Consider the following 13,122-nt stretch of genomic DNA (forward strand, 5'->3'; position numbering starts at 1 on the left):
GCTAATGCAGAAAAAATTACATTTTTGAATTGAACCTAGGTCTCCTCAGCCAAGCACATCATCGCTACCAAGATTCGAGACTAAAGTTGCAACTTCAAACACAATTGGATAGAATCGAGCCAACGTAGTTCAATTAAAATTTCAGCACAATGATCATAGAATTTGTGGCAAGCGAGATAAATACGAATTGTTTTGTTTATAAAGACTTTCGTAAATTCAAAACTGCTAAGAAAAATAAAAATAGAATCACGATAGGAGAGTCTACCTCAAAAGATGTGGGCGATACGATTTAATAAGTGAAATTCGGTAATATTTTTTAATAGTTTTAATCCTGAATTTTCATAACAGCTAAGTCGGAAGCTGCTATATGGGAGATAATCATAAACATAATCGTTATTAATATATGCAATTATTATTATCATTTACTATCATTATTATTATGTATAAGACATATCCAAGAAGCAAAGTAGACCTAGTTTCCTCTCAGTTGTGATGCTTGATGAAAACCTCTTTCCTGGTGCTAATAATAAACCAGATATGCACATGAGAAGTTATTGTTATGCGAACTGCGAGCTGTGCACTCAATTAAACAGCTTTTGTCAGGTCAGGTTTCTATGTCACTCAATTCTCTGACCAGCCAAACAATAACTGACATGTCCTCGTCCAAGCTCGTTCTAACTCGTCCTGAACCACTGGATGACTGGCATATGAGAAGGTGCAGCTGGCATTTTCAGCTTTTGCATAATGTAAACGTAACAAACAAAACAAAACCAACTTGTGGCAGCTATTGAATCAGATTGTGATGCTTCCACACGGTTACATTCCACTCCTCGAGTCAATTATGCAATTACAAGGATAACACACCGCTGTCAGTGCATTTTGGGTCACTCCCAAGAATTGACCAAAAGTTGAGCTTAGGCCTGCAAAGCAAACATTGTCATAGGCTATACTCAGCCGCATTACGTATACGCCGAGTGTAACCTAGAGCTTACAGCATGTATGCATCTCTGACATGTAAATAGCTCATTAAAAGTTTCACACATACAGTACACACAGCACACACACACACACACACACACACACACACATAGTGGGGCCATTTATTAAATGTTGGCTTTACTAAAATTTCATGTGGGCAAACATTTTGCTATATAAAACAAACGAGCAGCGTAGACAAGTAGACAAAAAAAGCCAAGTGCAGGAAGGGTGCGAGAGAAGAGGGCTGGGCACTGCCGTGTAAAACACATACTATATATATATATATGTGTATATATATATAGTGTTCACACAACACAGATGACATAGCATACACTGCGCTGTTTACTTCCGCCTCTCTGCCCACTCCTCGTGCGTCTATCTGTCTGTCTGTCTGTGTGTTAGTTTTTACACTGTGCCTGCAGCGCAACACTTCCTGTTTACATAAACAAACACGTCAATGCGTCTGACATGCAGCTAACCCACCACACACCACACACCATCAGCACACTCACACACACACTCATTGTGCCTCTCTTTCACTCAGTATGTCTCTTTCAGCCTGTGTGGGCGTCGCTACGCCTTCACATGCATAAAAATTTTGCATTAGCTCAACAAGGATTTTGTTTTCAATATTACAACGTCACATGGAGGACAACGTTTTTGTTGCAGTTGTTGTCGTTGTCGTTGTCGCTGTCGTTGTTGCTGTTGCATGGCAGTGGATGCATTGAAAAAGTTAACTTTGCCCGCAGGCAGCTAAATACATTTGAGCTTGTTTTCATATTGATATTTTTAATGATTCATTGCGGGCCAACTTTTCCGATTGGTTATAGAAATATATATATATATATATATCTATATATTCAGTAAAACTTTTAGGTTTACATTAGCATTGCAGTTGCTCAACTCGCTTAGCATGCAAAATATTATTGTTGAATATTATAAAAGTTGGCATAACTAAGTTTAGCCTACCAATACATATGCCATTAAAGTTTAGCTTGAATTCAGACTGGAATTCTTACGTTTGCAGCTGCTGCAAGTATTTTGAGTTTAGTTTCTTTAATATTTCGCGTTTCGCTTGTGCAACTCTTGGCAACATTATTGGCACAAAAATATTTTTAATCTTAATTAAATTGCATTCTCTGGCAGTCTCATCCGAGTACAGCTCGACATTTGCCGCCCGGGGCTAACATCCCACTTGGAATTTCAGTTAATCAAACGCAGCGTTCTGCATGAAAATGCTTAATTGTATTATTACATAACTTTGCTTTGAGATGTCGGCTCTGAAGCTAGAGATGGGCGCAGACCAAATCAAGACTCACGAGCGTAGAGATGAACGTGCGTTCGTGCGCAAACAAATGGAGCTATTAATATTTGCTATCTATCTTTATCTCTCAATCAACTTAAAAGTTATTCATCTATTTTACACTAAATTGTATTCATAACGAGTCACAGTTCGATTTGAATTGGGCACAGTCCAAGCTAAGCTTAGATTTTATTATATGACTAGACAAATTAGTGGATAATTTAGGTGGATTTACTTCAGTATATGGTAAGCTGCTTTATAGTTGGAGATCTCTATTTAATTTAATTAAGGCACACAACAAATCAGACCTTAACACAAATAATTCCAATGCGACGCGGTCTCCGAGGATTTAACATTCAAAATTTAGCAAAAAATTAAGCTAATTAATCATAATCACATTTTAAGTAAAAATAAAGAAATTGAGAAATTTTTTTAAAAATGTATATATTTTATATTAACTAGTTTTTTATTCGTGTCACGCACACATCTCCAGAACCAAGTGAAGTCAAGTTCTCTGTCAGCATTTCCAACTGCCATAATTCATTTGGCACTCGATACAAAAGTCTTGAGCAATTAATTCACGCGCTCGCTATTGATAAATCAATGTGAGAATCGTTTTCAAAGGATAATTAATGCGTTGCACAGCAACGCGGCCTGCCTGTGACAGCATGTGTGTGCGAGTGTGCGCGAATGTGAGTGTGTGCGAGTGTGTGTATGTGCGTTGCCTAGTTTTGGGAGCACATAAACAACCAATTAACGTGTATAATATTTCTGTATAATATTTCATGGAAAACACTTTCCGTTTTAGCAAATATTTTAGCGGAGAAAATTACTTTTAAATCCATTATGCTTTCATTTGAAATATATAATATTATATAGAGAATGTAGTATTATGTGTATGCTTTATAGAGCATGTGCATTCTCATTTGTGCGCAGGCAAAGCCTTGAACAAATTTCGTTTGAGCGCATTAAGGATGTGCTCAAACAGAGGCATCCACATGTGGGCGGGGCGGTGCTGGGTGCTCGGTGGACATGTGGAGACAAGCTTTTGTAATTAAATTAGCATTAATGTTGTCGCTGGGATTGTGGACTGCCAGCACTGGCTCGTTACCATTGTCGTCATCAACGTCTGTTCTCCTTGTGCGACTTCATTAAAGATCGCTCATACGTCATGTGGCCCAAGTGTGCCTGTCCATGAACGTAGTTCAGCAAAGTAAGGACGCACCTCCTGTCTCGCTCTTCACTGTTATTACGTCTTTAATTTTATTTCGATAACAATTGAAAGAAAATTATTTACTCAATTGCCTACTGCAGAGTCAATTCAAAAATTTGACTATAAATAAACACCAACTACAGTAAAAACAGAAGCAGATGCACTCGAAGTGTCCATGAAACTTTTCCTCAACTGTGCTGCAAGACTTTATGTGCTGTTCGCAGCACGCAAAGAGGTATATTAGCTCTCCTCTCTGTGCGCCCATGTGAACATCAGCTAATCTATTTGGGATCAACTTTGAAGACATCTAAAGCAATATTTACTTTTTCAAAATAAATTTGTTTGAAAACTAAATTTGCAGGCTCCCCTAGTGAAGAGCTGAGAGCAGTGTATTGAGCAGTCGAATCATTTATTTTAGTTTTGTCGATGGCAAATGATAAAAGCAGTGAAGCAAAAAGTTGAAGCTTAAGTTAAACAAAGTTTTCTATATAACAACAAATGCAAAACGAAAATTAAGTCAAGTCAAATATGAATAAGCTTAACGCAAAAACTATTCATATTTCCTGTTTGAATTTTCAATACGTAAAAAAAAGATAAACAAGTTTTTACGCAAACATATTGAACAGGCAGAAAGGCAGCCAATACTAGATATATATATATATATATATATATATATATGTATATATGTACATACATATAGTGCAAAGCTTTGATGCTTGTTAGAGAGAAGATGTCCAAGTCTTGAAGTTTAGCTCTCGACTTACACAGGTCATGAATAGGAAAGAAGAGCAACCCTGCGTATAATCCATATGTGAAACGTGTTCATGTGTGAGTACAGAGTACCTTCTAGTCAGGCAGACTTAGCAATTTGATAAAATAGAAATGTTCCTCTTATTTATTTTATTTAACTATTTTCAAATTTACTTTTCTTTACAACTTCAAAATAACTGTAAAATATTTTTGCAATGTTTGTACATAAATAATACAAGCTAAACAAACCATTGCTGGATATCATTCAGAAATGTTTCTAAGCCAAAGGACCTAGTTAGAAAGCGAATCAGAGTCTGCAATGAAAATTCCAATAAAATGAAAATATGTTTTGGCTAATAAAGAAATTCGTGTTATTTGTTAAGGAAATAACATTTTGTACATTATTATTACAAGGTTCACATTACAAAATATATTTTATGTGCCAGCTGTTACACAGCAGAAGCGAAAGTGTCTGTTGGAGCCAAGCAAAAACTCAAGACACTTCCGCCGGATGTATGTAACTAGCGCCTAAGCAATACTTGTGTATGTATGTGTGTATCTATGTGTGTGCAGAAGGCTTGCCAGTCTTTATGTTGCTTAAAAACTTTGTGAGTGTTCTTTAAGCAAATTGCCAGTGTAAATATTGCAGCAACCAGCAGCAGCAGCATCAGCAGCAGCAACGGCCAGCAATAACAACAAATGCGACCCTTGTCGCAGCTGTGTAAACAGCGCCAACAACAATCTAATATTACTGACGTCAGAAGACGCACACACACACACGCACACACAACACACTAATACACAGCCAAACACAGTCAAACAAAATGCAGTTAGCTTGCCTCGGCTTCTGCCTAACTAACGCTCGCCCCTTGAACAACTCAGTCGGGCGCTTTTGCTGTTTTATGCAGACAGCTCAACGCAACTGAACCGAACTCAATGGCAGCAGGCGACTAACCAAAATGGCCGCACCGGAAGTAGCTGGTCGCCATTCGCTTTGCTGCTGCCGCACGCGCGATTCCATTTGATCTGATTTTATTGCTGTTGCTGTGGCCATTATTGCTGTTGCTATAGCCGTAGCTGTTGCTGCTGCTGCTGCTGCTGCCATTGTTGGCTGTATTTAGTGTAGTTTATATTTAAGTATTTAGTGTATGTATTTCGGTCTCGGTTTGTTTGTCTCTGGCAAACGATGCACACAAATCATTAGCTGCTCCATTAGAGAAACCAATGAGCGAAATGGCCAACAAGGATTTGCATTAGCCACTTTGCGCTTAATCTAGTTTCCTTATTCAATTTTATTGTGCTCTGTGGCTTTGCCAAACGAGAGTAATCCAGAAATAATTGTAAAAACAAAAAACGAATATGCCTATACTACGTATTAGCCACGCTAAGACATTGATACTTAAATTAAGACTTTTTTAAGCATAGACAAATTACACAATAATTTCATCGAATTCAGTAGTTGTCGTTACTTAGAAATCATAATCATGTGGCTTAGTAGCAAATCGATTGAGATGACAAAGGGGAAAGACTTAGATATTCGAAATATCAATTAATTGTCATTGAGAGTATATAACAGGCATGACTTTATAAGAATTTAACTACCCGATTGGAGTAGGTCTAAAAAGGTGTTTATTCATGTTAAGCTGAGTAACATTTGAAATCATCAGAGACAGTTTTGGTGATGAGAAGCGCAGTTAAGACATCTGATTCGTCTGCCTCTCACTCACTCAACAGTCAGTCAATTACTTTCAGCCCATCGCGTTTAATTTCAATTATCGATAGGTAGCAAAAACAGCACAGGTGCTTAAAGCATACCTAACACATAACTCATAAGTCTTGAAGTGCAAAAGTTGCAGACATTGAAGTTAGTTGCGTATCACAAACACATAAAAACTCTTCAATCATATATACATATAATCATTCAATACATTAATCTTCAGCTCTGCAGTGCAACTCGGATTAAGGTCCATTAATGATCCCCTTTGAAGAGAGACTTAGCTGCCTTAAGGGATTCTTATCACAAGTTGTGTTATTACGAGTTGTGTGTACCCTTCTGCACTTGCTTACTTCTATGCATATTCTCATTACTCTAATTGAAGCTGGGCGGCAGTAAGCTCTAAGAACTGTGATACTTTTGAAGACATTGCTTAGGAATTCATTAAAAAGACGTTGAATTGAAGCCAGCAGCTTTAGAAGTTGTCTGTTTGCATCAGGTAACTAATTCGAGGAATATTTGTATACTCAACAAGCGCCTGAAGTGGCAATTGAAAGCCACACGGCGTATACTTAATACCCGTCTAATTAGTGCCCTAATAGGCTGTCGCGTTGCTGCATACGCAGCTGGCGACGACATGTGAGCAGCACTTGACTTAGAGCCCGGTTTGTCACTTGTTCTACTTGCAGCTATAACTGGATTTGTAAGAGCGACAGAAACCGCAACCGCAGCAACAGATAGAGCTGAAGCAAACCGCAGCAACACTTGTTAAGTGTGGTAGGTGCGAGGCAAAGTAAACAGCAACGCCTTCACATTGGATTACGCGCAGTTTTACTTTAGACCGGAGCCAATTAGTGGCCAACAGCAACAACAGCGACTACAGCAGCAGCTAGCGCAACAACAGACGCAACAGACGCAACAACAGCTGCAGCTGCAGCGACAGCAACAGCAGCAAGTGCAGCAGCAATTGCTCGCCCAACAGCAGCAGCAACTGCAGATCCAACAACTTCAACAGCAACTGCTGCTGCAACGGCTAGAGCGTGAGTTGCAGCAGCAACACCACCAACAGCAGCTAGCCCAACAGCAGCAGCAAATCCTCTACCATCAGCGACAACACTACGGACGACATCGTTGGCTCTCAGGCGGCAACCACTACAATTACACGCCGCTACACCAACAACAGCACCACCACCACCAGCAGCAGCAGCAGCAGCAGCAGCAGCAACAACAACAGCAGCAACAACAGTACAGCTATTACTTCAGTCGAGGCAGCAGTAGCAGCAGCGGGCTGGGTCTAGGCCTGGGCTTGGGCTTGGGCTTCGGTTTGGGCAGCAGTAATCTAGCCAGCTGGTACCATCTACCATCGACGTCGGCTCACATCTACATTGGCAGCAGCAGCACTGGCGGCGCTCCATATCCCTATCGGCTAGGCTACAGCGGCGGGGGCTATCCAGCAGCAGCGTTGATTAACTTTGACACGTCGCCCACACCGCTGCTATCGTCTACAGGCAGCTCGCCTGGGTATTTGCCGCCACTGCCGGCTCCGGCATTGCCACCACCACCACCGGCGCCCAGCGTAGCGACCGATTACTACTTTAGCAGCAGCAGTAGCAGCCGGGCGCCCGCAATAGTTAGAGCCGAGCCGTTTCAGGAGTACGCAGCGGCGGCAGTTGCAGCGGCGGAAGAGGAGCTACAAGCTGGCGGCTATCGTTACAAGGCAACGCCACGCCGGCGCTACGACGCCTACGACAACTACGGCTATCTGCCGGGCCTTGCCAGCACCACCGAGGACGAGGACGATCTGCTTGAGGAGTGCCTCCCGGCGGCCTTGCTATCCACGGACTGCGAAAGTCTCGAGGACGTACGCTTTCTCGAATACAATAGCAACCACCACCCAGAGTACTACGACGACGACGACGAAGAGGCCCAGCTGGCGCACATACTCGATCTTGATCTGCCCGATTTTCTGCGCCCTTACAGCAGCAGCAGCGGCGGCGGCGGCGGTAGCAGAAACAGCCACAAAACGCCGCCACAACACGAATATCAAACGGAGCACGGCAGCGCAGCCGGAGCAGTGGCAAGCGGCGGCGGCAGCGGCGGTGGCGACGGCGGCGGAGGGAGAGGCAGCGCAGCAGCAGCTAGTGGCAATCAATCGCATCGCGAGACGGAACAGCAACGCTACCATCACTACCAGCAACAACAGCAGCAGCAGCAGCAGCAACACCAACAACAGCAACAGCAGCAGCAGCAGCAAAGCCAATATCCACACCAACATCAACATCAACACCAACAACAGCAGCAGCTGCAATCGCAGCAGCAACAGGCCTATCAGTCCTACCAATACCCCTCGCACGACAGCTGTGAGGGCTTCAATCAATTTGCCAACGACGCCAGCAGCTGCCTGGGCAATCAAAGAATGATGGTTAGCAAGTTGTGGAATAGCTGCTTTCCGGAGTTTACGCCGGATCACGTACATCGGCATAACTTTTATCTGTGCCAGGTGAGCGAAATGGCACCAACAGCCAAACTCAGCATGTAAAAGACCACAAGATACCCTGTAAATCTATTCAATTAAATAAAATTAGCTTACATACATTGTCAGTAGATACGACTGTTAGGCATATATATATTCAGTCTCAGGATCAGCACTCGACTCAAGCTGATCGTACCGATCGCTCGTCCTTCTGTCCTCTAAAGATAGGCTCTCTTTTAAACCTTGTACCTCTAATTTGGTATAAATTATAGCCAAATATCGACTAGGCCCTATGTCTCATGGCCGCTGTTCATCTTGACACAGGTCTCTGGATATCTGCTAGTCGGGAATGCCCAACTAGCGACAGCTGTAGTAAAGCTAATTTAATCAAATATTGTAATATGAAGCCAGGTGCTCTGGCAGGCAGGCAGGCAAAATTTCAGTTTCAGCGCCTATTTCAAGAGTTATTGAACAAATATTATTAAGACACTTCTCTACAGAGAACGAGTTAAAAGATAGACAGAACTTAAGAACTGGCCAAGCTGTATTTGTGGCTGTAGTGCTCTACGCGTTTCACACAAGACCTCAATTTAGAAAATATATTATCAAAAGGCTTAATTGAGTATTTAATTTAACACAATTTAACGTATTTTCATATACTTTCTTATCCCACAATGATCAACTCCGCAGTGGCAACGCAACACTCAGGTGCGCATTGTGTATCTGTTCTATCGCTGGATAACGGCGATAACCTGTTTGGCGGCCTTAGTGTGCTCGTTGCTGGATATTGGGCGCACCGATGAGCACTTCGAGCATCACTATGCCAAATGGTGGATCTATCTGACCCACTGGGGGCTGCTATTTTGCACTGTCCAGGCATGGCTGGCCGCCTGGATAGTCACCCAGGGCATGATGGTCGAGCGCGAGGATTTCGAGATTGTGCGCCAGGCGAAGAAGAGCCGCTTGCACCATCTCTACTGGGTGCTGTACACCTGTGCCACCGTCTACGCCTTTATTGTTACAATGTGCTACTGGCTGCTCGTCCACAATCCCGGTAAGTAAATAGTTATCCAAATCAATATAAACAGATAAATAAACAAAAATAGTAAGTGACAACTGTTTGATTCGACTGGACTCAATTCCCTGCTTCATATGTCAGACTAAGGGATTCCTTATCACAAAACACCAAAGACATGCATCTCTTAATCTCAATGGACTCGTGGGCGATGTGACTCACAACAACCAGACCGCCCACAGTGCAGCCAAAGGTGATAAACATTTTGGCCGCCTGCCTCAGGTAGCTGCATCTCCAGTAGCTGTCCCGGAGATCGCCGTGCAAATGAAACGCATTATACATGGTCCAGGGCCCGAAAAGCATTAGGCAAATGACCAGCGGAACATATAAGTGCATGGCGAGGCTAGTGACCAGAGCCACGGTACTTGTGACAAGCACACTGATGCTTAAGAATACCAGTATCCAGAGATTGACGGTAAGAAAGGCTGGCAGCCAGAGACCCAACAGCGTGTATATCAACAATATGACTACGCTGACCACAATGAAGTGCCAGGTCAGTTCCATGTCGTACGTGCAGATACACATGACAAGCAGAGTGAGACTCTCGAATATGCACACGAACACAATCCAGTTGATGGGCGATGTCATCTGTAGACGGCGAAAGCCGAAAAAGGCCAATGTCAGATTTAGCCAGATCAAGAACAACACCAGCACATGGAAATTACGCTCCGGGCCACTCATTCGCACTCGCATTCGATAGGTGGCCACCAGCCACTGGAGCGTGGACATGCCCACCTGGATGATCAGCAGCACATAGACCTGGGCGAGGTACCCGATGCGCGACGGCTTACTCCTGAAAATGTCCGACCCGGACTCGAACGGTGGTATATACTGAGTATTTGTGCTTGTGTCATGCGATATGGAAGTGTCCTCCACTAATATACTGGTGTTCGATTGCGGGGCCTTTGGTGTTTTCGTGTCTGTTTGCGTTTCCGCTGACCGTACGTAAAGTTCCGGCGCTGACGCATATTTGTTAGACAAGTTGCTTGTCAAATAACACAGCTCCATTTCCCAGACTTGACTGACAAATGGTTACAAAAATCTACACTTTGATGTAAATAAAATTAAAAAAAAAAAAAAAAAACAACAACAATAGCAGCATTAATCAGCTAAACACAATACATAACTTGATGAGCGATCCGCCGCGTGGATTGCCGCAGAGCTTGCTCAGCTTTTATCTGCAACTATTTGGAGCTGCTTCCGCATATATAGTATCGGCCGTATTAATGCTTCAAGTCGTTTACCTATCGTATTATCAGACCACCGAACGGAATGGACTAGTTGCATTACTCTTATACGTAACTGGTCTGATCTGCTTATGCATTTACGTGAACATACTTTGGCTCCGACGCAAGTATCCGCACAATTGGGTCATTTGCTCTACCATAGCCGCGTTGCTTGGCTTGGGCAATGCCTTTCTGTTGACCGGACAGGATTCGGAAAAATTACTCGGTGTGCTGGAAGTTATAGCTCTGATGTGCATCTACCTATCTATGGGAGTTTGGCTGCCGAAACGTTTAACTCCCGTTCGTTATGTTACTGCCGTGTTCGTCATGGTGGTAGTACTTACAGTCGGTGCTCTATTACTTCTGTGGAATTTTTCTGATCAACATACCGACCTAATATTGTACAGCGTACATGGCATACTGATAATAGTGATGTGTCCCTTAATGATATTCCAAATGCAAGTGTTCAGCGGCATAATTTGGGACTTCGCACCAATTCTGGACATACCGCTCTGCTCTGTTATCCTGCTGATTGACTTTTTGGCCTGTTATTCCTTTGTCGATGCTGACGTTGATATTGCGCGGACTTTAGAATTACTCTCCGAACGCAACCGTCGAATGTTTAATCAAATGTCCAATATGTAACCCCCTTAAGTACTTATTTTTGTAATGTAACGAAAACCAAATCACATAAAAGTAAATCGGGCACCAGAAATGAATTGTGTTAGTTACACTAAACTGCAAGAATGAGCTTGAGAACAAAGATAGGTAAGCAGACACCCAATGTTATGGATTAACTCATGCTTGTAGTCTTCCTTAGTACATACTCAATCGGCGGACTGATGCAATCAAAATTTATATCTAATCAATATGTCAACAAAATTATAAATTCAAACCATTTAAGAAAGGCAAACAGACGCTCAGTGATGTTTACAAAGCCTATATTTTTAGTAGATTGGGAAATGTCTTCTTTGGGCCTACTTATAAAAGCCTCCATGTTGGATGAGTGTAGAAAGCCTTTGTACTTATGGCTGAGATCTAATAGAAATGGTCAAGTTTGTGAAAGTGAGCAGAATGTTGGGCTTCTTACCTTTAAGATATTTACTCAATACAGACTCACCCTTTTAGACAAAAATGAATTTACTCCATTTCAGATTGACATTTTCGTATACTTTTGATTAATTTTGTATATTTGAATTTGTAAATGTTTTAATGAACGTATTTACATTTTACCTGCCATTCCGCCCGACTCTCTATAGATATCCACAAAATTGACGCCTTGAACATCATGGTCCACGTATTGAACACCATCATAATGCTCATCGATCTGGCTATTGTGGGACATCCGATTAAGATGAGTCACGCCTACTTTACCACTGGTATTGGCCTGGCATATGCCATTTTTACGGGCATTTACTTCTTGGCCGGCGGCACAGACAGGTAAGCGTATGAGAAATGCCAATTGCCAATATGTCTATAGAAATATTATTTGTTTGAAGGAAAAATCAAACTGCCATCTATCCGATGATGGACTGGACCAAGCCGGGCAAGGCCATCATTGTGACAGCGTGTGCCATAATTTTCACGTTCTTCGTGCACTTCTGCTGCTATCTGCTCTACCGTGGACGCGTCTGGCTGTTCACCAAGCTCTGCATACGCGGTCGCCATAATCGCGATGGTGAGATGGGCGAGGGCCTCAATGATGATTCTGGCTCGCGTATGGGTGGAGGCGGCGGTGGTGTTGGTGGTGCAGCTACTGTAGTTGGCGGCGGCGGCAGCAGCCAGGACTATGCACATCAGCAGCAGTATCCCATTGCGCACACGGAGCAGCCGCGGGCCATTTCACAGCAGCCGCCAGCCAGCTACCAGCTGCCTCCACAATATTCGGGCTATCTGCAACAGCCCGTTGTGGCCGGTGTCAATGTGGGCGTGGTCAGTGCTGATGGCGTCTATCAACCAATTGGCACTGATTCGGGCCGCACGAGCGGAGGCGGCGCTGTGGATGGCGCCAGCAAGCACAAGAGCTCTAACTCTGGTGCTGGCGTCGGCTCCGGTTCCGGCACTGGCTCGGCTTTGACACGTACGGTCGCCCATTTGGACGCGGCACAGCGGGAGCAGTTCCTCAATCCCAATAAGATCGTCGAGTATAAGATGTAAAGGCGTTGTACCCGGCACCGGTATACGTTCCGCTTGTCCATGAAGTTTCTGGAGAAGCACTGTGCACAATGCGAGGCGGCACGTCAGGCCGTCAGCGAGGAGCAGCGCCACCTGGCGGCGGCCGAAGCGCATGCGCACAGTGGTTAGTTTAAGATTTGCTTCTGCTGTTTAATTTCCAAGCCAGCCTGCCCAGCCAGGCAGGCGTTGGCATTGTGTAGCCTGTATTTGGTATT

General features: G+C 43.4%; 3 protein-coding genes across 3 annotated transcripts; 2 read left to right on the forward strand and 1 right to left on the reverse strand.

Annotated features, from left to right (window-relative positions):
* Positions 1-2,249: 2,249 nt before the first annotated feature.
* LOC111592662 lies at positions 2,250-13,118 on the forward strand. Its single transcript, XM_023305014.2, has 5 exons — positions 2,250-2,321; positions 6,740-8,458; positions 9,122-9,485; positions 11,992-12,172; positions 12,232-13,118. Exons 1-5 carry the CDS (start codon positions 2,250-2,252, stop codon positions 12,887-12,889), a joined length of 2,994 nt encoding a protein of 997 aa, XP_023160782.2. The 3' UTR covers positions 12,890-13,118.
* LOC111592588 lies at positions 9,494-10,522 on the reverse strand. The gene has a single exon (XM_023304904.2). It carries the CDS (start codon positions 10,512-10,514, stop codon positions 9,567-9,569), a length of 948 nt encoding a protein of 315 aa, XP_023160672.2. The 5' UTR covers positions 10,515-10,522; the 3' UTR covers positions 9,494-9,566.
* LOC111592589 lies at positions 10,554-11,464 on the forward strand. Its single transcript, XM_023304905.2, has one exon. The coding sequence runs from the start codon at positions 10,637-10,639 to the stop codon at positions 11,375-11,377; it is 741 nt and encodes a 246-aa protein (XP_023160673.2). The 5' UTR covers positions 10,554-10,636; the 3' UTR covers positions 11,378-11,464.
* Positions 13,119-13,122: the final 4 nt, after the last annotated feature.

Source organism: Drosophila hydei, unplaced genomic scaffold (genome assembly GCF_003285905.1).
Source record: "Drosophila hydei strain 15085-1641.00,03,60 unplaced genomic scaffold, DhydRS2 tig00000149-arrow-pilon, whole genome shotgun sequence".
Lineage (NCBI taxonomy): Eukaryota > Metazoa > Arthropoda > Insecta > Diptera > Drosophilidae > Drosophila > Drosophila hydei.

Excerpts from the sequence above, each read along its gene's own strand:
- LOC111592662 (XM_023305014.2), top strand. The coding sequence starts at position 2,250 with ATGTCGGCTCTGAAGCTAGAGATGGGCGCAGACCAAATCAAGACTCAC. Across the intron at positions 2,322-6,739 it reads GTAGAGATGAACGTGCGTTC|GTGCGAGGCAAAGTAAACAG; the intron begins GTGCGCAAACAA and ends TAAGTGTGGTAG. Across the intron at positions 12,173-12,231 it reads TTGGCCGGCGGCACAGACAG|GAAAAATCAAACTGCCATCT; the intron begins GTAAGCGTATGA and ends ATTTGTTTGAAG.
- LOC111592588 (XM_023304904.2), bottom strand. The coding sequence starts at position 10,514 with ATGGAGCTGTGTTATTTGACAAGCAACTTGTCTAACAAATATGCGTCA.
- LOC111592589 (XM_023304905.2), top strand. The coding sequence starts at position 10,637 with ATGAGCGATCCGCCGCGTGGATTGCCGCAGAGCTTGCTCAGCTTTTAT.